General features: G+C 37.5%; 1 protein-coding gene across 4 annotated transcripts in view; it reads right to left on the bottom strand.

Annotated features, from left to right (window-relative positions):
• Positions 1 to 23,319, bottom strand: part of GALK2 (galactokinase 2) — a 52,477-nt gene that overhangs the window by 18,262 nt on the left and 10,896 nt on the right. For 3 of the 4 annotated variants that reach the window (XM_027466749.3, XM_027466748.3, XM_027466747.3), the window contains 4 exons: positions 21,134 to 21,280; positions 8,078 to 8,176; positions 5,250 to 5,402; positions 327 to 537 (listed from right to left, as the gene is read on the bottom strand). In XM_027466749.3, coding sequence (XP_027322550.1) covers positions 327 to 537; positions 5,250 to 5,402; positions 8,078 to 8,176; positions 21,134 to 21,280 — 610 coding nt within the window. The remainder of the gene's footprint in view (positions 1 to 326; positions 538 to 5,249; positions 5,403 to 8,077; positions 8,177 to 21,133; positions 21,281 to 23,319) is intronic. The other variant, XM_027466750.3, reaches the window with a different exon arrangement.

The raw sequence follows: 23,319 nt of genomic DNA, 5'->3' as shown, positions 1-23,319 counted from the left end.
GGCATTGGCACAGGCTGCCCAGGGAAGGGGTGGAGTCACCATCCCTGGAAGTCTTTAAAAGACGTTTAGAGGTAGAGCTTAGGGATATGGTTTAGTGGAGGACTTGTTAGTGTTAGGTCAGAGGTTGGACTCGATGATCTTGAGGTCTCTTCCAGCCTAGAAATTCTGTGATTCTGTGATTCATTCTGCCATTTAGCATCTTGCCACCTAAGATTCTGGAGAACTATTCTGGCAAGACTTGTGTACTACCTACTAATATTAATACAGAACCATTTTATATAACACAAACATCATGCAGTAAAAAACGCCATTTCATATATGCTTACCATCTTGCGTGTTTTGACTAAGGATCTGAGAGCGGAGGTCCTCCAGGCTAATTCCCAGGCATTTACAAATTTCCTCTGTGCTGTAAGGCTCAGGATGTAATACCTCCTCGACAATGGTCAGCATTTCCTCTAGGCTAACTCCTAGCTTGGCTTGCACATCTTGGAGTCTCAACATTTTTTTCCAGTCCAGGCCTTTTGACTTTGAGAGAAGCTAAGATTTAAAAAATAAAACATATTGTGCTTTCCAGTTTAAAACTAACATTAAATTGTCCATTAGCAGCTTTAAGACCCATTTGTTCTTTTCACTTCTTAATTGGGAATCATCAACAGCCACTTTCAATCCACACAGAGCAGATAATTACTATATTTTTATATAAAAGCTCTATGAATGGCAGATACACATACACTCCCCTACCTGAGACATTGTCTGTGAAAGCCCTACTGACATTGTGTGATATCAAATCAGTGATTCATCCTTTTCCATGGATGTTATTACTTCAAACAATTGCTAATATTTCAAAACCACATTCAGACTATTGCTTATACAAATGCTAAAATATTGTAACACTGCAAGTCCCCAAGAAGTCTGTTTCTGCACTAATTTGCTCTAACATTGAAAACAGAGATCGATCTTTCCAAGATGTTCCTGCAGTTTCCTAATGATCGTTGTCACTACAAACCTTTCTCATAATAGTCCTAAAAATATGAAAGTAGGTAGGCATAAGATTTGTGCTGGAGAATTAACTGTATTCGTTCTCAATGTCTAGTGTTTAGGGTAAATTACAAATAAGCACATTCTTTTAACACAAAATTCAAAATTTTGAGCTCTACAAAGTTACTATGTGTTGGTCAGAATCTGTTCTGTTCCTACATGATTGCTATTATGCTAATTAGATCTAGATAAATGTGTTTTTCCCACTCCAGATAATGATGTCATGTGTTATGTATCTTTCTGATGTTTTGGCAATTGAAAAACACACCAGAACCCTAAAAGGAAATATGTCAAAGAGGCTTTTCTCCAGAAGGTTGCTGCATGTGATGATGCTCCCCAGTGCCTAATGAAAACACCTGAGCAAAGCAGCTTTCCAAATGCTTCCATGAGGTGGAATATTTTTAATGTTATTAGTGATGGAATGATATTAAGTGGTTATTGTGACAGATTAGCAGGGATGTGCCAACGTCACTTTACGGGATTGATAAATACACGACATGCCTCTAATTCTGCACCATTTAAATTGAGATTAAAGTTTCCACATATACCAGATCAGGCTTTATGTTTGCAGAGAGTTTAAAGTATTGCAGCAAAATCAGGGAATTAATTCCTTTTCCCATTCAAATCCATGTTGAACTGGATGTTTAAGCAGATCTACTGTCCAGCTATAGATTCTCAACCTCCTGCTCTCCTCCAACAGCGCTTCTGCAGGGGCTTTTCCAATTGTGCTTTATTACGGCACATAAAAGTTAACTACTTTTGGTGCCATCTAGTGACTTGCTAAAATTTATACGAAGCTTAGCAGAGCAGAACAAACAAAATCCAATCAAAATCCCAATCATATGACACTGCTGTCATTTAAAACAGTGTTGTATGTGGTGGTGGAGAAAGAAACAGCTGTGTCTGGTGGCTAATGCAGAAATCAAGGTGAGAAAATTTTCTGGTGAAAGACTGCTTAAGTCTCTTCTGGACTGCTTTTCAAAGGCACTGAGCATGTAGACCTTTGTTACTTTAATGCACTTGTATTTTGGCTTACTTATTGATCAGGTACAGTAGCAATTATTGCTTCACTTATTTCATTTAAATATTCAATAATATTTGGTGCATGTTGGTGCATGTTTATGACACAAACTTAGATCTGTTCCAAGATGCTAAATGAATGGAAATTTCCCTCTCATAATTTAATCCTAACATTCAGCATCCCCTAAACTTTATTACCAGAATTTAAATAGAACTAAGCATTTAGAAAAAAAATAATATAATGCTCTCTAAGGCAACAAAAGTCCTTCTACTTACTTGTAAAATAAATAATCCAGCTATAAATATTTGTCACACGCACTGTGCCATCTACTCTATTTTCTATTCTTGAGTGGAGATGCTGTATTTTAGATGAGCTAACTACATTGAGTTTTACACGTCAGATGTTCCAAATGGAAACTGACCTCTTCAGGCCTGCGGGCAGGGCTATTTTGTAAAATTTCATACTGTTTATAGCGAAATTTAAATTGTAACAGCACTGGGAAAAATGTTATGGGCAAAAAGATTTTTTTTAATATATTGTTTTTAATATTTAGCTGCAGCACCTCAAATTGTAATGGACACAGAACAGAAATGAGAAAAATCCCATCTATTAAATGTACAAATGTAATCCCAGCACTGATCCCCACAGTTGGATATTTTCTTGATGACTAGATGGATTAAAGATGTGGACATAATCCAGCTGGCTCTTAACTGTCAGGATACAGGATCTGTAGCCCTTATTGTCTTACTGTTCAACACAGGCACACTGGAGCACGGTATGCAACTGACAGTACAACATACTCAGCGAATGATGGGACAAATCTAAATAAAAGAAAGCCTGGCTGAGAAGTATTGGGATACTTAGCCCTTATATAACACCATTTTCTTACACTTTATATTTCTATATGCCATCTGAGTGTCTGCCCACACTTAACACACACTGGCTGATTAACTACATGGCATCCCATTTGCAGACATTCTTGGCACCGCTATAGCTGAAACTGAACTGAAACACACCCTACGAAACACAGGGATAGCAGAATATTTGCTAATGTGCATACTTACCCTGCAACACCTACTGCGCAAGTGTTCTGAGGTATAAAGTACATGTTAATTTCCTGTGGAACTGAGAATGTTCTGAGGAATGTAATTGACTTTAAACATGCTGTTTAATGGTGTACAGGAAAGCACTCAGAGACTAAAGCAAAAATTGAAAAAGAAGAAAAAACAAACAAGAACAGCAAAAAATCAATCAAATAAATGGCTGTCTAGAAGGGAAAGGCATAGAACCAGAGACAGGCAATTTTGTGAGGATGCTCAAGATTTCATTTGGTGTAAGACAGACTGATATCAAAACGTTCTGTACTAATGCCAACAGAGACATGTTGTATTGGTATCTTTACTTACACAGATTTCTGCAAGGAATAAGAAATATGAAAATGGCCTAAGTTGGAAGAGGGGAAAAAAGCCCATCCTAAGGCACTTACCAATGGGCATTTCTTGTAAAATATTATTGTGAAGCTCTGCATGTTATTTCATAATTCCATTAGCTTAATGGTGCATAAAAGACTTCCCTGCTTCCACTTACATACCTGCCCTCCTTCACCCCACTGTGACCTGTTCCTAAAGACAATCTTTCTTGGCTAAACATATTGTTATAGTGTGTGCAGCTTTCCATCTGGGTAGCATATGTTTAAAAATAGACAGGTGTATGTTGTTAGTCTACTTAAAATCATGGATCTGCTGAAGGTACCTATTTAGGGATTGCATCATAGCTAACAAGAGTGTAAAAAGTCATTCTTCCTTGCCCCTTTTTGCAGTTTACTACACAGGTTCAGTAATTTAAAGCAATTTAAAAAACTATGATTCAATTTGCCAAAGCTGGCATATGGAACAATACTTTAAAAGGTCTTACATCATAATGCACTTATTACAGTTTGCTTTTCAAAACAGATCATTTTGGACCCTAAAAGACGTGTTTAGTTGATCAGCTATCCTAAGTCAGAGGTTTATCAGTTACGTCAGAACCATCACGCTTAACTTGATTTGCTTAAAGGCATAGGAGTCTTCAATAACTTCAATAACAACAGCTTTAATATCTAACATAACACCTAAAATGCAGCTGTTTTTTATACGCCAGTTGAAAGCCCATTTTAAAAGTCACCTGAAGTTTAGCTTCCCTCCTGGAAAAATATCTCAACTAGCATATTTTATATTACTTTTGCCTGATAATTTCTTCAACTCTCACTTTTGTTTAGCATTTAGTATGGTATTTTTTTCATGGAATTATTATGCCAACAGGTGCTCAAAGTACCTGTTTGTTTAGATTGAGTATTGGAGTGTTGCTTAGACTTTGGCCAAATGTTTTGTGGCAAGAAGTTCCATGCAGCACTTTTTAAAACTTTCACCTATACTTTGTGACCCAATTTTTCTTCTTTCACACAGCACTCTATGTTGGGTATAATTTTGAATCATTATGCTTACTTGTCCTTTAATTTAATCAAAGAAAAATCCACTGTATTTTTATAACAGACTTAAATCAAACCCTATATCTACATATTCCTAAACGTATGGTCGGCAAAATCTATAATTAAAGTGGAACTTAGATTTGTCATGTTCAGATTCCATGTATTTTAGAGATAATTGCAAACTACAAACTGGCAGCGCAACCTAAATGCTGGGGTTTGATTCAAGCCTGTTTTAAACTTCACACTAACATGCATGCTGCTATTCAGCATTTCCAATATTACTTCCAGGCCTCCAACTAGTAGCTTTGATGTCCTCTAAATCCTTGAAAATACACATCTACTGCCATATATACATATAAACATGTGACCACACTGGTTGCTTTCCATTATTTATCATTATTCAGCTTTAATTAGAAACAGTCTATCTCATTAACTGAGAATATTTATTTGCTGAAAAATAGACATATTTCCTCCATTCAAATATAATACGAAATAAATAGAATTAAATCACATAATCTTCTATATAAGGGCACTGTCTCTGCATTTCCGTTAAACTTAGCAGGAGTCCTGTTTCAGCAGAGATGGAAGTATCTGGTTCTGGAAAGAAAAATGCTACTTAAAGTAGCACCTAGCCAGGTGTTAAAGATACGATTGGTCAGAAGTGGAGAAAAACACATACTTAGATGAAGGTTTCATTAGAGTTTGACATAAGCCATACATTACCTTTGTAGCCAGACGACACTCCATTACCCTAGTATTGTAATGAGAAGTTGCTGCTTTATTCATTTCAACACAACTGTTAGCAATAACAAACACTGCTCCACTTGGAAGTCTAACATCAGTTGCCCTCAGAGGACTGAACTCTATCAACTTGGCCTATCAGAAGAAAAATGAATGGTTAGTTTTAATTTACTACTAGCTAGCAGTGCACTTAGTTCTATAAATCATATGCAAATTTGCATGTTTTTTCTCTTGGAAATCCAGGGACAGTTAATGAAGGAAACTGACATGAAACAGCAAGAAAAGAGACTTAACCTCATTGGCCAAGCTGCACATACATTTCAAACCCTTCCCTTGTAGCTGGATTTTAAAATGTTTCCATTAAGTCTTTGGGTTTTTTCAGGGTTTCACAGAACCCCACCCAACCTATTTTTCTTGCCTGTTTAAGACAACAGTTTTTCTTTGATCTACAGAAAAGTACCAGGCCTGGCTGAAGCTAATGTATGTGCTACTAGAAACAAGCAGCTTCACATTCGCTTCCCCTACACTAGTGTCCATCTCCCCCTTACTTTTCTAATTTTCCACTAAATCAAGATTTAGTTCACTGAGGTACTAAGTATTACCAAAATTTTAGGGTTGCCCGGAGACAATGATCATGTTACATACCAATAATCAGAGAAATGAAATAAAATGATATATAAAAAGTAGTTACTGTCTCCTTTCTTCTAAGAGACTGTCTTGCCTCACAGATGCCTTACACAGGCTATGTAAGATGTTCCCAACATTTTGTGACCTTTTTGTGGAATAAGCTAGGCATGCATTAATTAAATAATTCAGGATGTAATGTAATCAAGAGATTAAACTCACATCTGGCTTTTCAGTGGGGTAAGCTGTAAATCATGTGCCCTGCTTTCGCTCCTTAGAATAGATTGTTACTCTGCAAGCAGGGACATCTTACTGGTTTTGGCATTGTTCACCCCCAGAGAGTTCCTTGAGCAGCTAGAGTGCTAAATAAACAATGACAAATCTGCTTGTACATTATGTACAGCATGTGTGTTACTCCCTACCATTGAGATTCTGGACCAAGTCACAAAACTACTATCAAGACAGACAGGCTTGCTTACATTTCAATATACCCTTTAGGAACTGCTACATTAGATCAGAATGTACCACTGACCTGGTCTGGTGTCCTGTGTCTGACAGTAGCCTTAAATGGATATTTAGAGGAAATATATAAATAAGTCATATACAAAGCAATCTTTTCTTCTGGTATACTTTTCCAGCTTCTCATACTGGAAAATTATGGCGGTTATACTGACACTGGAATATACATCATACTATTATGTTTAATAGCCACAAATAGACTAGTACTCTATCAGCATATCCAAGAAAATCCTTTTTGAACCCTTTTTAAACTTTTGCCGTCCAATATGTACAGTATTTCTCAATTTAACAATGAATGTTTTGAAAAACAACTTCCTTGTTTGTTTTTAAAAAAGCTGCTTGCTAATGTCATTGTGTTTCTATTAGCGCTTCAGTTATGAAAAACACTGAATTCTCAATTTACCTTCTCTAACCCTTTCAGTATTTTACAAAGCTTCAAAATTTCACCATCAAAGGTACTGTTTCTCCAAGCTGAAGTTTTAAATTATTCAGTCAGTGCTCAAATTGTTCTAGTTATGTTATTTTTTTTTTGACATGGGTGGCCAGAGCTGCATTCAGCTGCAAGTATACTGAAGCAAGGATGCTTTGTGTTCAGTTTACGATTTCTTTTTTTTAATCTCTTCTACCATTTTCTTTGCTTTTCTGACCACCACCTATATGTATCTGAAAAGTCTCCACTTATAAGATCCTCTGGGTGTTTGCCAGGAAAATATGCAACTTTCTTCAGCATTAATGTAGCCGCATGTTTACTACTAACAGTATAAAGCATGAAGGAAAGGTACAGAGTAGGCACAGGTGATGTGAAATCGAAAATAAATGTGTCATGAGGGCACTAGACATTTGGTGTAATTCTAGGAAAGTTTTATTTTCTGTATAAGCTCATCCAAGATATGGCAATAAAGCACAAAATCTGTAGAGATATAAAATCACTTCAAACAGATTATAAGCAGAGTAAAGGTCTCCCATGAAAAGCTGCATTCATTTCAGTAAATGTATTTTGACACCTTTTAGGTTTGAATGTTCACAGTCCTGTGCACCCTCTGAGACAGTGGATGAACTTCATTGTAAATTCCACTGCGAACACTCATGCATAACTTGTCAGGTCCTGTGTATCATTGCTAGTCCACCTTCTGTCACCATGTCTAAGACAGCTAAATACCTTCTACATCAGAATTCAGCCACAGAATTGTCTGGAATTACCAAAACTGGGGAAAAAAAAAAATCTCCATTGTCTTTCTAACTTGACCTGGCAAAACTTCCTAGAACTCTTTGGTTATAAGAAGTTTCAAGAAAGCATTTTTATAATAATTATCCCATTTGCACTGAATACAAGGCATACCAGCCATTCAGATTTCATTATATGGGAAATCTAAGTTCAGTGATCAATTAGCCACATAGTGTGAAACCTAGAGCTCTTCTAGGGTGCATCTTTCCCCACAACTTTTCTTTTCTCCTTCTTTCCATTTCTACTTTTCACCATCTTATTCTTTCAAACCCGTTGTGCCCAATTGTGCACAAGTTTATACATATAACTCCTGTTTTGTTTGCAATGGTGCTTATCCTGCTTGCTGAGTTATTCTATTTTTTTGTCTTTCTGCTAGATATGAAGACATCGTTTACATTAACAAATATCACATTCTTGGTTTAGATTAGAAAGATCCACATACAGTTCCTTCTTCTGCCAGGAAAGAGATTGCCTGGTCCATTCCTCCACCTTCTGTGCCAATGTAACGTTCACTCTTTGTGCAAATTTCTGCAAGTTCCACCTGAAAAAACAATAAATGTGAACCTTCAGCCAAGATTAATGATGATACTTTTACACTGCTTACATAGGAACTGGTGAGAAAATGAAGGAGATAAACGGCAGAGCTGTGAGACCATTCTCTCTCACACACCAAGCAGTATAAGCTGGTATCAGCCAGGATGCCACATGTCCCCTTTTTCCTCTTGTTCTGAAGCAAAAGAGAATCAACTATGCAGCCTCCAGGAGACCCACTGCAGCCAGATGTTTTCCAGAGTAACTTTGTTTAGATGATTGACCTTGGTAGCTTTCCCACCTTCCTTATTTGCCTCACACTCCCCCACCCCAATAGCCAATATTTTGATGATTTATTAGTTGAATCCATATATGTACTTATCTTGTTAGCTTACAGAATGATGGTAAATTGATACTTTATACTATTTTAATACACTAACTCAATAATCAGAAATTATGGATTGAAGCTAACTCAGAAACTCTTTCTCACTGTAAATACTCTAATCAGTGGTGCTTGTCAGTTTGCTTTGAGATACTGTACTCCACTTACATTGTTTATCTGACATCATTTGTAATTATATGTGATTCACATTCTTTTCTGACATTTTAGGCATATCTTTGTGCATTCTGATACTTGCAGGTCAGAGGATACTATGGGAGTGTGGAATATCACTATCATAACTGTCAAAAGTAATAATTTACAGGAAAGCTTTCAGCCATCAGGCCAAGTCAAAACAGAACACAGAGAAGCCATGGAGAATGGCTGAAGAACATAAACTTCTCAAAAGGAAGTAGGTCAAAAGTATACATGTCCTCACACCATAACCCCTACCAGTTTGTTTTTCTAAGCACAAGGTAACCACAGGAAGATGAGAAAAGAACTTCAGAAAAGTTGCAGCCTGTTTCTCGGTCTGGTAGCAAAGTCAGATTCAGATTCCACACTGCGGATGTAGCACCACATGACTTCAGCTAAGCAGCAGGGCAGGGACATTAGCCAGTACACAACTGTAAAAGGCAGCAGATAGAGGCAGTAAATCACCATACTAAGAACAAGGTATGTGCAGTGTTCCTGCCTGCTTGCTTGCTTAATTTCTGTAATGGCACCAGAGACAACGTTGTAAAAATGGTGCTTACATCAGTGTAATCAGGCTGAACTGCTTGCAAACACAGTAACAACCAATTTACTCAGTTCACAATACAGTTATGGTCAATAAGCCTCAGGCTGATAAGCAGAAGCTATCAAAAGAACATTAACAAATTACTCTAAAACTATGCAAACTACCTATCTGAATGAAACGTCAGTGGAGTTTAGGTTGTCATCAGAGACCCACGCTGGTGTTTCTGTTTTAGTGGATCCTGTTATACAGGTGAAAAGACCAAAGGGTTTGTTCAGCTTATATGGGTGCTATATAGGGTAAACGGCCACTTGTAACACCATTCATGAGAGAAAATAGAAAGAACAAACAGCAAAAATACTCTCCTTTTCTACTCTGCCTTTCCTTTGTGTATTTTAAAAATGAACTGAAAAGGAGATAATACTTCTTTTATACATATAAATATATGTAACATATAGGAACATATAGGAACATATAAACATCTGCCAGTGCCTTTTACTCAAGAACAGGTTCCTCAAAATTTGTTCTTCCTCGCTCGTCCCACATCCACTGCATTAAGTCCATTTCCAGTTTGAATCTGGAAGTCTACCATGTGTCCCTGTTTCACTACAAATTGGGAATAATTCTGAATGAAATGCTAATGAATGTAATGCTGTTTTTTTTCCCCACTTAATGCTAAAACTCTCAGCAACGGTCCCACAGAAAGAAAGAACAAACTCTCACACGTGGCAGTCTCTTGATGAACTCCTTTCTACATGTGAAGGAGTGCCTATTTACAAACATCTGTTGCTGAACTGTAGAAATGCAGGCGTGTTCCAGACAGTTCTGCTGAACCTGCCTTTCACCCTTCTGAGAACTGAGCATTACCACATCTCTGACTTTTGCTGCCACTGGCAGGAGACATCACACTGGAGTTCATGAATATTACTCACTGGCAGCAACAGGAACGTCTCCACAGTGGCTGGAAAGACCATGCCAGCACACTGGTCATGCACCCTTAAATAGGAGCTGCGGCTTTGCAAATCTGGCCTGAAGTACAGCTCCTAGGTACTCTCACTGTATGTTCCGCTCTTGGGCACAGCTGCCTGAGGTATTATTTCATTTGCAATTGCCAGATAAAACTTTGCAGAAGTCAGAAGTTGAGCATTTCACCCTTCACTTAGTCTGACTGCATGTCATCTCCATATACAAATCAGCTACCACTTGATTGCTCAAATCATTTAGACTTTATGAGCCTGGGCTTATTAAATAAATATCAGAAGTCTTGCAGAGGAGGAATGTTAGCAATTAGGACAGTGCCACTCCCCCGTCCCTTTACATGGTCTGGTGAATTGTGCCTGGTTAAGCGCTGGGCCTTGCTTCGTCCCAGCTCACCAGCTGTCCAGCTGCGTACGCTGGGTAACAGTGCTGCCTGAGCTTGAGCAATTTTTGTTTTGAAACTCAGCAACGATTGGCAGGACCACCAAGTAGTAACTGGCAAGGGTTGAGAAGAACCCTCTCCACAAGACAGCCCAAGGCATCCCTGAAACATGATTTGGTTTCTAATTTAAACAGGCCCTCGCTGACACAGGCTGGCCTTCTAATACTAGGATGAGAAGCATATGAATGGAGGGGAAAGCATCATCTGTATATAAAACAGTTTCTACTTACTATTGAAACAAATGGGCAAATGATTGCCTTTTTGCTAAAACGAGTGAGAGGGCAAAGTTCAGAGGAACTGAATTGTAGCATTGGAAGTTAATGTGAAGACTAAATTGGAGAGCCTTGTGTACATATTTGATACTTGTAAAAGGACGGTCATATGGCTGAAACAGTGAGCTGAATGTCAGAAGGTCTGGGCTCAGTTTCTAGCTCCACATTAAGTTTCTTGTGATTCAGGGAAAGTCCCTTTAACTCATCATCACTCTGTTTCCTCAATAAAATTAGAAGTATCTTCCCCTTCTTGGTAATTAGTAAGTACTGCTTGGGATTCTTAGATGATAATGATGTAAATATATGTGACTTCATTACTAGAAACTGAAAAAACGTTTTGCTACATGAGTTCTCTGGCTTAAGGCCTTGACATAAAACTGCGCAAAGGAAAAAATTGCTAGAACAGTGTAATAAAAGGAGATAATGAGTGCCTGTCCCAGGGCAATACCTTGTTTCCATTCAACGTGCAACACATAGAAGACACTTAAGGCACGGCCTGTATGAATCATCTGTTATTTGCATCTCATGACAGGGTTTGTCTCACCTGTGAAAATACTGAGCTTCTCAGATCCCAGATTTCACTGCACAGTTTGGCAACATCTCAAGTGTATGTCTGAACAGTACCTTGGAATGCAGCATTTACTTCCCCCTGGCTACACCGTGGTTCCTGCAGGGTTAACTCGGAGCGTTCTCATAGCCAGGTTTAGGGGAACCTCACCCCAGGCTCCACTGTGGCATCACCTACCAGGCAGTTAAGTTCAGAGGCTGCCAGCCACTCCTCAGTAGGGCTAAAAGTACAACTATCAGGAATAACTAACGTCATTCCTATTGAGTTCTCCAGTAGCAGAAATAAGCCCTAAACAGGTGTTCTTGCAGAGCTACATGAAAGGAGACATTTGTTCTTCATGACTCACTATGGGAAATAGCATTGAAAGACTAAACCCCATCTGCACATAGACTACATTTTCATCCCTTAAATTATGATCCATATGTAAGATCACCTTCTGCTAATCACAAAATATAAATAGTTCTATGCACCTGAGACTCATGAGTGTGAGTCTCATGCCATCCCTAAAGCACTATTTCAAAAACATTAATAAATCATCATTTAAGTCTCCATAGATTTTTACATACTTTACTTTAAAAGCATTCCTATAAGGCTGCTGTTATCTTCAATTTAGATACAGTACAGATATTTACATGATTTGTTCAAAGTCATACAAAGCCCAAGTAAGAATTCAAAAAACTCCCTTTTTCCAGTATTGCAGTTTATTTCTCCAAAGAATATGGTCTCAGGGAAACCACTGCAGAATGGGTTTAAAATCATTTTAAGATGATGGTAATGAAAAGTGGTACAAAACGATACCAAAATCAAAGTACAAAGGGGTCTGAACAGCAGCATTACAACTAGAAAACAAATGATTTCCTTAATCAGATGTCCCAGCTGTCTGTGATCCACATATGCTACTGCCCTCCAAATTTCTTTATTATTATTCCAGGGAAGTTGTTCCAACAGGGCAGGCTAGACTAGGACATCATTTGTGAAGAACATCTATCATGAAGACAGTCCTAAGCCATCACCTACATTTTTGAACAAGCAAAGTGATACATTTAACATACTTCAAAAAGTAAAGCTCAAACACCAGGATATGTTTTCTTCGATTTCATCCCCACCCTCAAATTCCCTCCACCCTAAATCCTAACCCAAGCCAAGAATGGAGGTATATATAATACTCCTGAGTAAGTAACAGGTTGTCAGTTAGATAAAATAAATTAAAAGTCTTGGGTCAGAATAGAAAAACGTAGACTATATTAACAAAACGTAGACTATATTAACAAAAAGAGACATAGCAGGTCAGACCAAAGCCACATCTTGTTCTGTATCTTATAACAGAAAGTAGCATCTTAGTATGGAGCAAAGGCCAAGTATAGAAGACATTTCCCCAAAACATTTTTTTTTTGATGCACGGCTTCCTGAGCTGAACATGAATTCTGTACACTTAGAAACCAATGATGGATTTATTATACATGTATATGAACTTGTCCAGACTCCCCTTTAACCCATTCACAGTTTTAGCATGTGGAACATCCAGTAACAAGGACTTCCACAACTTCTCAGATAATAAGCATCTCCCGTGTCTGTTTTGAACATACACCTGACTAGCTTCATTTGATACCCTCTGGCATTGTGAGGGGTAATGAACAATTGATTCCTATTCACTATACCAATTGCATTAATCATTTCACCTTATCATTTATCTCTCACCTCTTCTTCAAGCTCCTTCTTCCAAAGAGTCCTAGCTTACTTTTATGGAGTTCATCCTGTTCCTTTAATTGTCCCTGTGGCTTTTTACCTGAACCTTTTTCAGTTTAATTATCTTGGTTTGTAAGAAAGGACAGAGGCAGACTTCCAGCTTTTCTAAGACTATCTCGGAGAAAAATTCACTGTATATTTGTATCCTTTTTTTTTTTTTTTTGTATCTTTATGTGGCAAACAAGCCAAACAAGCCACAAAATGGTGGCTCGTATGGTACATATGGCAATGCAGCCTCTACCAGTTAGCAACCTCAACTCTTCCACCCCTTTCACTGAGGTTACTGTCCTGACACTCCAGTCAATAGGACAGGCTATGCAACCACGTCAGCCATGGCAAAATCCATTTGCTAAATAAACATGTTTTGCAGTGGCATGGGTGAAGCACACTGCTCCTTTCTGCAGACCACAGTGAAGGCTGTAAACATGAGCCATAATAAGCAGGGAAGCTGGAATGGAAACTTAAATATCGAAACTTAGTCTAGCAAGACTAACCTAGAGCTATTTTGTATAGTTAGTTTGTTTAGGCTCTGAGCACATGAGAGGGACGAGCAAAACATGACAGTAATAGTAGCTGGTAGTGAGTTAAACCTTGAAATCTCCCTGCTGATCTGTCAGGAAACACTAAATATTGTAGCTCTTGAATGCCAGACCAGCTATGATACATACAAACACAAGCAGTACTTTTATATCTGTTGGCAAGTACACATGCCAGATTGGCTGTGTGTGCATGGGGAATGTTTAGTATCAGGGAGTTACATGAGATACTAAGTTTAACATTTTTGTTGTTTATCCAATATAAAAGATACAGCACAATAAATGAGAATATCCCTGAGATGAGATGAGAATAAAACAATACAAAGCAACATCATTAGGAGTCAAATCTCAGTGCATACATTTCACTCACTTGCCTGATAAGCAATTACACATTTAGAAATATAAACGAAGCAATAACCTACCAAGGAAGCTGCTGTCTCTTAAGCGTTTCAAAACTCAACTCAGGTTTTAGACATCTTTAGTTGGAGCATTTGGACAAAGTGAAAATTAACAATATACAAAACCTTCTTCAGGCTGCTCCTTACTTCTGCACTCTTTTCAGAAGCTTAATTCTAAATTATGCTCAGAAAGTATCCTATTGCAGGAGGCAGCACTTACCACTTTGTGTATCAAACAACTGGCCCCCATGTGCAGGCATAGGCTAGCCTTTGATCTAAGAGCTCTACTACCTACCTCTGCTTTTTGTTTGAAACAATTTAAGGTTCTCCCTGATAAGGAGCAAGTCAATCTTGGGTTACAAGGAAAGAAATTACTAACACTTAAACCTGTTTTATCTTTGAGCCACAAGGTTTCCTATCCAGCATGCAGAAAGTCTAATCTGGGAAATCATATTAGTGGAGATATAATTTAGTCTGACAAAGAAGGGTTGTGATTTTTTTTTATTTGTTGCCTTATGTGTAGTTACTCTAGATAGAGAGATTACTTGTAATAAGCCCTCATCAATAGCGCTGCATCATGTTACTTTATTTTGTTGTTTTTTAATGGAAAAAGTGGATTGTCAGTAAAATGATACTTTTCACTAGTGTGTATTTTTCACTGTGTGTTTACTTTTCAATATGAAACACCTACAATTCAGGTTTTCATTTTCAAATGAATATTTCAAAAATGCTGAAGAACTGATAGAAGAGTATTTCTCTATTTCCAGGCACAATCCACCATTGTGTTACATTTGACTTTTTATACCCTGATACTTCAGTAGCATGTCAACTCACGAACCACCCAGTACAGCTTATTTGATTCTCTATTGTCTTATCATTTATTTTAGTTTCTTTCAATTTGATATTATTGATAATGACTATGAAGGTTTAGACAGGCAAAGATATTTAGGTATAAAATGTGTAATAAAATGTGTAATAAAAATGAACAAAAAAACACTTACAGAAGTTTTCCTAAAAATAGCAGCCTCCTAGGGAATTATTTAAGTGAGAACAGACAAGGGAGTTTCGACTTCAATAGTTCCCTTGCTCACAAAGAGGCCAAGGGCCAACTGCTCTGATTTTCACTCAGTGCAATGGGTCTGGACAGTATGTGAACTGTGACAGAATTTGTCCCTATATAACTGTCATTGTCAATATGTTCCATACCACTGATCAATCCCTTTCAATCTCACACAGACCTTTAAAGAAGTAAACTTGTGTAAGCTTAAACCTCTTAAAAGAGTAAGACAATTAGTGAGTAGGAGACAGGCAAATATTTCTTAGTAAAACAGAATTAGTGTTGCTTAGTACTTTTTTGGAACAGCTTACTCTACATTACCCAGAAACCTGATATATACAAATCCAGAATGACAGCAACCAAAATAAAGCAGCCTTCTCTATAAAATGATAGTATTAAATTACATCTACCTCAGTGGTTTTATGTAAGTTCATTCCAGCCAAAGTTAAACATGCTAGATTTTCTATGTATAACAAGGCAGGAATAGTGATAGCTAATGTTCAAAATGGAAAAAAAAAAATCCCGTTTTAAAGTTTACCATTCATGAAGGGAAGCTCTACGAAGAGAAGAATTCATTAATGAGAGTTATTTTTAGACTGTCATTTTCAGTGCTCCAAAAAGCTATTCAGCATGCATATTTAACTAACTGGAGTATTTAAATATCTATTGATCTGTTGAGCCCAAAGTCCTGCATGTACATTTAGTTTCTCTACAGCAATACAGTAATGGCTCTGCAATGCAATTTCATTAATGCCTTCTCTGGTTTAATCTGAAAAGTCAGACTCTGTTACTTCTCTTTACAGAACGCTGGTCATTTTATGGCAAGTTTAGCACCCAGGAGATTTTCTGTGAAATCCTTTGGGGTTCACAGAATACAGGACTGAAAAGTGAGAAGACGCATCTAAGAGTAAAAAAACATTTTCCATCACTTAAGTCACATTTAAAGTTAAGTTAGATGTTGATCTTTTATTTCTATCTTTGCATGTTTTATATGTTATTATACATATATATGCATGAAAATAACTTCTGAAATATACAACACCATGTTTCATTTATTAGGGCATAAAATTATGCCCAAATTTTGAGGTTATTTCTACGACCAGGAATATCCTTATTTTTAATATCTAGTCTTGACTAGAGATAGATTGCCGAAAGTTACCATCTGCTTCCAGTTTGCATACAAAATCCCAATTAGCTAAACTTCATATATGTTTTGCAAGGTAATTATCCTTACTTTTTTCAGAAATAGGAAAGAATTTGTCAGATAGCATCTGAATGTCCTCATAACCACAGCAATCTTAGCTTGACTTCGTCTGCCCTCTAACATACTCAAATAAAAGGTTATCAATTTGGTTGATGAGAGATTATGGCCTTTGATTACTGTTGCTCTGAAGTACTCAGTTTCCCCTTGATTACAAACACACAGTCAAATTTAACAAGTTAAAAAAACACAAGTTTTAATTCCATAGGAAAAGAAAGGATTTTTAACATTTCTCCATATTAAAAGTACTTTAAAATACAGCATCTAGGTACCATTTTCTGTGTAAGCAACCTGAGGTTCTTACATAAATCATCTGAGCATGAATCTATCAAACATTTTTGATGCAGCAATATTATAAAACGATCCTAATCAGAATTACCAGCACACATTAATAATTTCAAAGTCACACTATCGGTATGACTACTCACAGATTTTCTTGTCAAATATTAAAGCCCTACTGCATATCAGGAAAATTATCAGGAAGGGGTAAAGTAACCAATTCATGTCCTTTTCTTATCATATACAGGCTTCAGAAATAAAGTAGAGATGATTCATGTTGGTCCCTCTTTTCTCCCACTGAAATCCATGACATTACCATGTAGTGTAGCTGCTTAAATACAAGACAACGTTGAATGTTTTGACAATCCCACACTCCAATTCAACTGAGCTGTAGCGTGATAATATTGAAGCCCATAGACACAATGCCACTACAGATTAGATTTAGGTCCTTTAATCAAAATTCTGTCTGACTTATAATATAATTTAACTTCCTATGCTCAACATTTCACATTAAATTAAATAAACCCAATTGGCTTTATATCTATTTTTGCCAATAAGTATGTGCACAGCTGCCCAGTCTTGAGCAACAGAAAAAAATATTAGGGTGGCTGAAGAGAACTTAGTACCACAAGATTTAACATTTGGACAGCAACACTATCATCACATCTTTCAAGTAAATATAGTTATTCAAATGTACTAAATGATTTTCTGTACTTATTAATTCCTACCATGAAACACAAAGCTGGGACAATTTAGAGCATTATTCCATTTCCTTTACAAAAAGTATCTTTTCCTGATGAAAACTTGTACAAAAGATTGATTTTGTAACACTAAAATAAAAATCACTTTAAAATCAAAAGCTAATACTGAGCATTGCTGTTCTTTGAGAGATGCCAGCAGCGTCTTAGACTGGTATCCTGTTTGGAGAAGAAAAATGGATTCTTTTTAAGGATCGCATTCTAAATTTTCCATCTTGCTATTTCAATGCTGTTGCACTGCTGCAACTGGTTAGCACTGCACATCTGGCTGAATTGTCTTGAACTAGTATTTTCCCTAAACTATTGTGTATGTGTGTGATGGGTTTTTAAAAAAATACTGTATGCAAACTGAAACAATGCCCTATTGCAGACTGCTACACACAATAATTAGAGAGCATATTTTTTTCCTGATTTTGTTTTCAACGTCAGGAAAAAAAAAAAACACAAACTATTTTTAAATCAAGCCACCATGAAATTCTAACTATGTTTGTACAGTATTTTTCGTTTAGGGGTTTGGTTTTTTTTGGTGTCTTAATCTCATAGGCCCAAACATCACACTGGAAGTGTTATCTCACAAAAGCTCTAAATTTCAGCAATTTTTACTCTACAGCTACTATTTTAAACATAGATTTATCAGGAAAGAGAGAGCATGTAACTCAAATATTCTAATAAAAACAGTTTCACAGAAGCAAAACAGATAAATGTTCCATTCAGTAAAAGGTCAATTTTTCATACCTTTGGCTACAGAAGCCCTACCATTCAGCCAAATTTGATTCCAAAGCCAAAAGTTTCTGTCCTGCTGTTACAGCCCATAGTATTAAGATTTTGCAAAGTCCATCAGACTAATGAGGGGTAAAAAGTCAATCTTTTCTCATAAAATTACCAAGACAGCCTACTCTAATGACCAAATATCGTTACTTATAAATGCTACCATTTACAATTTTTGCAAATCTAAGCGTTTGAAAATAAAATAAAAAATAAAATAATAATAATAATAAAAAAAGATGGGGGTGACAAGACAAGATAAGTGACTATTTCTTCCTTAAAACTAAACAGAAACAAATATCCAGAGCCCTAAAAATGTAAGATCCTGGTTTGCTTTCTAGCAGAAAGGATCTGGAATACCCCTACTTCTGTTCAGCTAAAAATTTCCCTGCCATGGGGGAGCTCCCAGCTGATACACAGCCAGTATTACTAGATCCTGCACAGATACCATTTGACACCAGCAAAGGCTGCATTAGGAACTGTAAAGAAGTCACGAGAGCACGTTTTATACTTTTGAGGGCTCACATGCCTAGATTACTCTAATTTATACTCAGACTAACACTGTCTTATAAGAGGCAGTTCCACAAGACTAAGCAGAAGTTCAGTGCAACAGCGAACCTGGATCTGGCTAGACATAAGAGGTCTCTTAACACTAAATAACAAATTAACCAAGAACACAACAGATTTGGGAGAAGTTTGAGCCTAAACAAAAGTAATCAGTCTACAGAGCTGCCATTTTGTCTTACCCAGCACAACCAGGTGTCTCTGTCTGTACAAGCACACAAAATCTTGGACATGTTCTTAACTGCTCCTGTGTTGGCTATTGGGAATTCTCATCTGTACATTAATTGCTCATTTTTCATCACAAGTGCAAAATACTTGGCTGCAGACAGCTGGAGTTCCTGGCAAAAATGTGAAATTGTGTCTGTTGTGTTTGTGCAACTATATTTGAGACACAACATTAACTTTCAGCACCTTTTCCAACCAGCAAGCAGAAGGAATTTTGGTTTGATTGAACAGGACACACGAGGAGAAGGAAAGACATTCAGTAGAGTCTCTGTCTTCCTTTTGTTCCTCCACAAGTTTCTATAAAAATGCCAAAAGAGTTTTGCACCTTTCTTCAGAAAAAAAGTCTGGCATAATGCCAACCAGTACTCCCAAGCCATGCGTAAATTTACCTCAAGATACACACTGTATCATTTATTCTCGGGAGAAAGCAGTATTTCTTGGAATAATGAAAACCTGGCTTCTGGTTTTCCACTTACAGATTTCTACTACCTAGTAAAACTTGGGCTTTCTGACTTCTGTCAGTTTTATGGGTTTTGCAGATACCCAATTCCTCTCTGAACACACGCACTCCAGTGACTTTGATCAGGAGTTCCCCAGCTTAGCTCTTTTGGTTACCACCATCAGAGATGGTGCTGACCTGTGTGATAAGACCATCTCTGCAAAACCAAAAGCTTCTTGGCAAGCCAGGTACACATCTATACTATAAAGAAGCACATCTGTCACTTCCAACCCTCTTCTTGCAAAGCTGCACTCATCTAACGGGGGTCCCCAGTTCCACGTCTTCCTCTACCATTGCACTATGTCTCACCTCACAAACTACAGCCTCTGTTAAACACCCACTCCCTTACTTAGCCTTTGACCACGCGCTGCACCAACACAAAGCAGGGTGACAATGACTGTAGCCACATCCTCCTCCCTGGAAAGCCAGCGCACCTTGCCAACCCTGCTTCTTGCTGCCTTAGCCCTGCTTGATACCTTCCTGAAGCACTTTGAGTTGTGCAATGTGGCTTGGAGAACTTACTGTTGAGCAGATTGCTGCAGCTGCAGCAACATCGAGGAGCAAGCCACAATGGATCAGAAAAAGCTTTCTGTGTGGAGCTGTTTACCTTATGGCTCCGATAAGTGCTTGTATACAAGCACTGTTAACAGCTGCCATCACCATGTACCACTTTAAGTTGGCTTTGTACCACAACGTGGGAATGTCTGACTTAATTAGACAATAGGCACAAATATGTGTAACAGTCACATTTAGATCCGTTTTTTTCTCTTCCTGACAATGTTCTAATTTAAGATCCTAGTTTCACTTAACCAGACATTTTTACTGGAGAGAACTTCATTCCCATACAGCACTTTCAAGGACCATGACTCCTCCAGAACTTTTTATTACACAAGCCAAATTCTGCTAACACTTGTATTGGTAACAGGTCACATACTTGGGGTTTGTTTTTAGACTAATGTTTGTTTAAAAAAGTGAGGAATACATTTTGGATTATAAGTATGTTCATTCCAAAAAAACTGTGAAAAGAATAAGAAGAGTCAGATGGAAGAATTTTACCTCTGCTTTGTGCTGATTATATAATTTATCAAGAAATTGTTCCACAGGCCTCCAACAGATGCTATGCTGTTGCAGCCATGAAAAGTCATTCAGGGAGAGGGGTAAAGGCCTCGGGGGTGTGGTCCACATGCTTTAGCACATATATCCTCAGTCCTGGCCTGCAAATAGCACATCTGGTCCAGGCATGGACCTCATGGTTGGCCAAAACACAGGCTTACAATAACGCTCCTTTTTTTCAGCTTTAATGTAAGCCTGTTTTCTTGCCAAAATCAAATCCTGCCAAAATTTGGCCAAAGATGTTTGCTCAATTGTGCAATATCTTAAGTTTATATCCAACAACTCTTTGCAAAAACAATTGTATCGTGTTTTTAATGTTTACAGGCATTAACAATATTTAATTTTACGTAGAATTTTACTGCTGACACTCTTGAGTTTTACAGTAAATTACCTTAGAGAGGGTTTTTCCATTAGCTCTTAGTGTCACGAGTCCTGCACAGCACACCAAAGCACTGGAGCTAGAAAGACCAGAACTTGGAGGGATGGTTCCATCTAGCAGACAATTCATTCCAGTTGGGTTATTAAGACCAAAATGTTCCTAACAATGAAAAAATAAACAATCTCAGTTTCAAGTACTGACAGGCTCAGGCTTGCAATTATCTGACACTTAGAAAGAGAATCTTTCTGCTGAGTTGCTGGAACCAAAGACCTGCTTCTGGTATCTCCAAAATAAAGTGAAATTTTCATGCTATTCTTTAAGAACAAAGCCAATGGTAAGGCTTCAGCCAAAGGTATGTCTGCAGTTCCTGTACACAAACATACATGGACTGACAGAACTGCACCCCAAGCAGAATTCAGTGTGGGCTAAGTGCCCAAGAATTTACCAAGCTTCGTGGGTGGGTTTTACAGCACTGGCTCAGCTCTGAGCTGTCATGGTGACAGTACCGGAGGTTACCAATCATTTGACACCCTCCTTTCATCCTTTTTTCCTCAACTCCTCACTAAATGCATCCCAAAGAGTTTGCAGTCCACTTCATGCCTCACTTTTAATGCTGGCATGTAGTATTAGGGAGCTAATCATGCTGATCAGGAACTAGTAGCCATGCAGCTGTGTTCAGAGCCAGATACTCGTATCTCCTGAAGCACCCACAGGACTGGCACTGAAAAAAATATAATGGTATTTGAAGAACACTATGCTTTAGGAGGCACCAGCAATGATAGATCTGTCATGCTAATTTTAGAATAAAATTTGAGACATTTTTACATACATAACAAATATCACAGATAATATATGTAATAGAGAAGTCATAAATCCTTGTGTACATATTCTTTTAATTACTTTTTAGTTGTGTCTTTTTATCTAGCATAACTTTAATATAAATTTCTCTCTTTTGTTAGTTAGAAGTAAACACGCAGTACATACTAAAAAAGCTTTGCACATGTATGGGAGGTATATGAACAACTATATTCTGATACAGACTTATATATCAATGAACTATATTAAAATAATCAGAAAAATAGTCAATAATGAGAAAAACGGCAGTGTTTCCATACGGAAGCACCCACCTTCAAAAGATTTCTACTACTTTTCCTGAAGTAACTTCAACCATAAATACCAATGGTAGAGATCCGCAAACAGAAAGCACCTCCTTTAATGTTTTCTAGCATCACTTCAAATTTTAAATTTCCCTTTCTCCAAACAGAAGGGAATTAATACCTGAAATACTACTGCTGCCCTTCATGAGGAACACTAGACAGGCTTGTTCAAAAACAGAAAATGATTGAGTAACCAGAAACTGATCCACAGTTTCTGGACTGTCTTGAATGTGAATCAGGCTTGCAAACTTATCACGCAATGTTTAAATAGAAAACGTATTTTGGTTTCAAAAATGAAAATGGACTTTGCCAAGTTCTGCAATAGTTCTGTCCCAAAAGGATAGCATGTTCAATTTAATATAAACAGATTATCCCGCTGGACCCTCTAAATACTTGTATTTCAGTGTTTAAGTCTGTAACATTCATGCTTATTTTCTGCCAGTGCTTGAGTCTGAAAACCTGCTTTGCAAATTAACCTTCTGGTATAAAAGCTTGTCCTTAGGAAACAAATCTCAGTAGCAGACTGCAAAAGAAGGAAAGGCAATTGGTCATGCTAGCCTTAATATAAGAAAAGATATATTGAAAATAAACTTAATCTATATATCTACAGTCAATACAATTTACATGCATGTGTTACTGAGCTATATAAAATTGAAAATACTCACGTTACTGCAAATGTAAGTAATTTATAGGGATCTAAACATAGCGGGGGGTCTGTTTAGGAACTATGGATCGTAATGAAGTGATTCGTGGCACTGATTGTTCCAAAAATCGTATTTTGAAGACATCAGTGCCAGGTCTAAAGCATGCTTTCTTGGCTGCCTGCAGTGCTTATCTACTGCATCACCCTGTGGGGCGACCCAGATGGCCTAACTAGAGACAAGCTTCATGTGCTTTCAGAAGCACATTTACCCATAATTTGGGCTGGCTGTGGTGACCTTACCTTGCTGTCACTCTTTATCCCATTGACCCTTCAAGAAATGTCACTGACTGGCACTAGGCTGAGAAGTCACTGTGTTTTTTTTTTTTACTCAAAGGACC

The sequence above is a fragment of the Anas platyrhynchos genome, chromosome 11 (genome assembly GCF_047663525.1).
Source record: "Anas platyrhynchos isolate ZD024472 breed Pekin duck chromosome 11, IASCAAS_PekinDuck_T2T, whole genome shotgun sequence".
NCBI classification, from domain to species: domain Eukaryota; kingdom Metazoa; phylum Chordata; class Aves; order Anseriformes; family Anatidae; genus Anas; species Anas platyrhynchos.
This window is presented reverse-complemented; position numbering and strand designations above follow the sequence as displayed.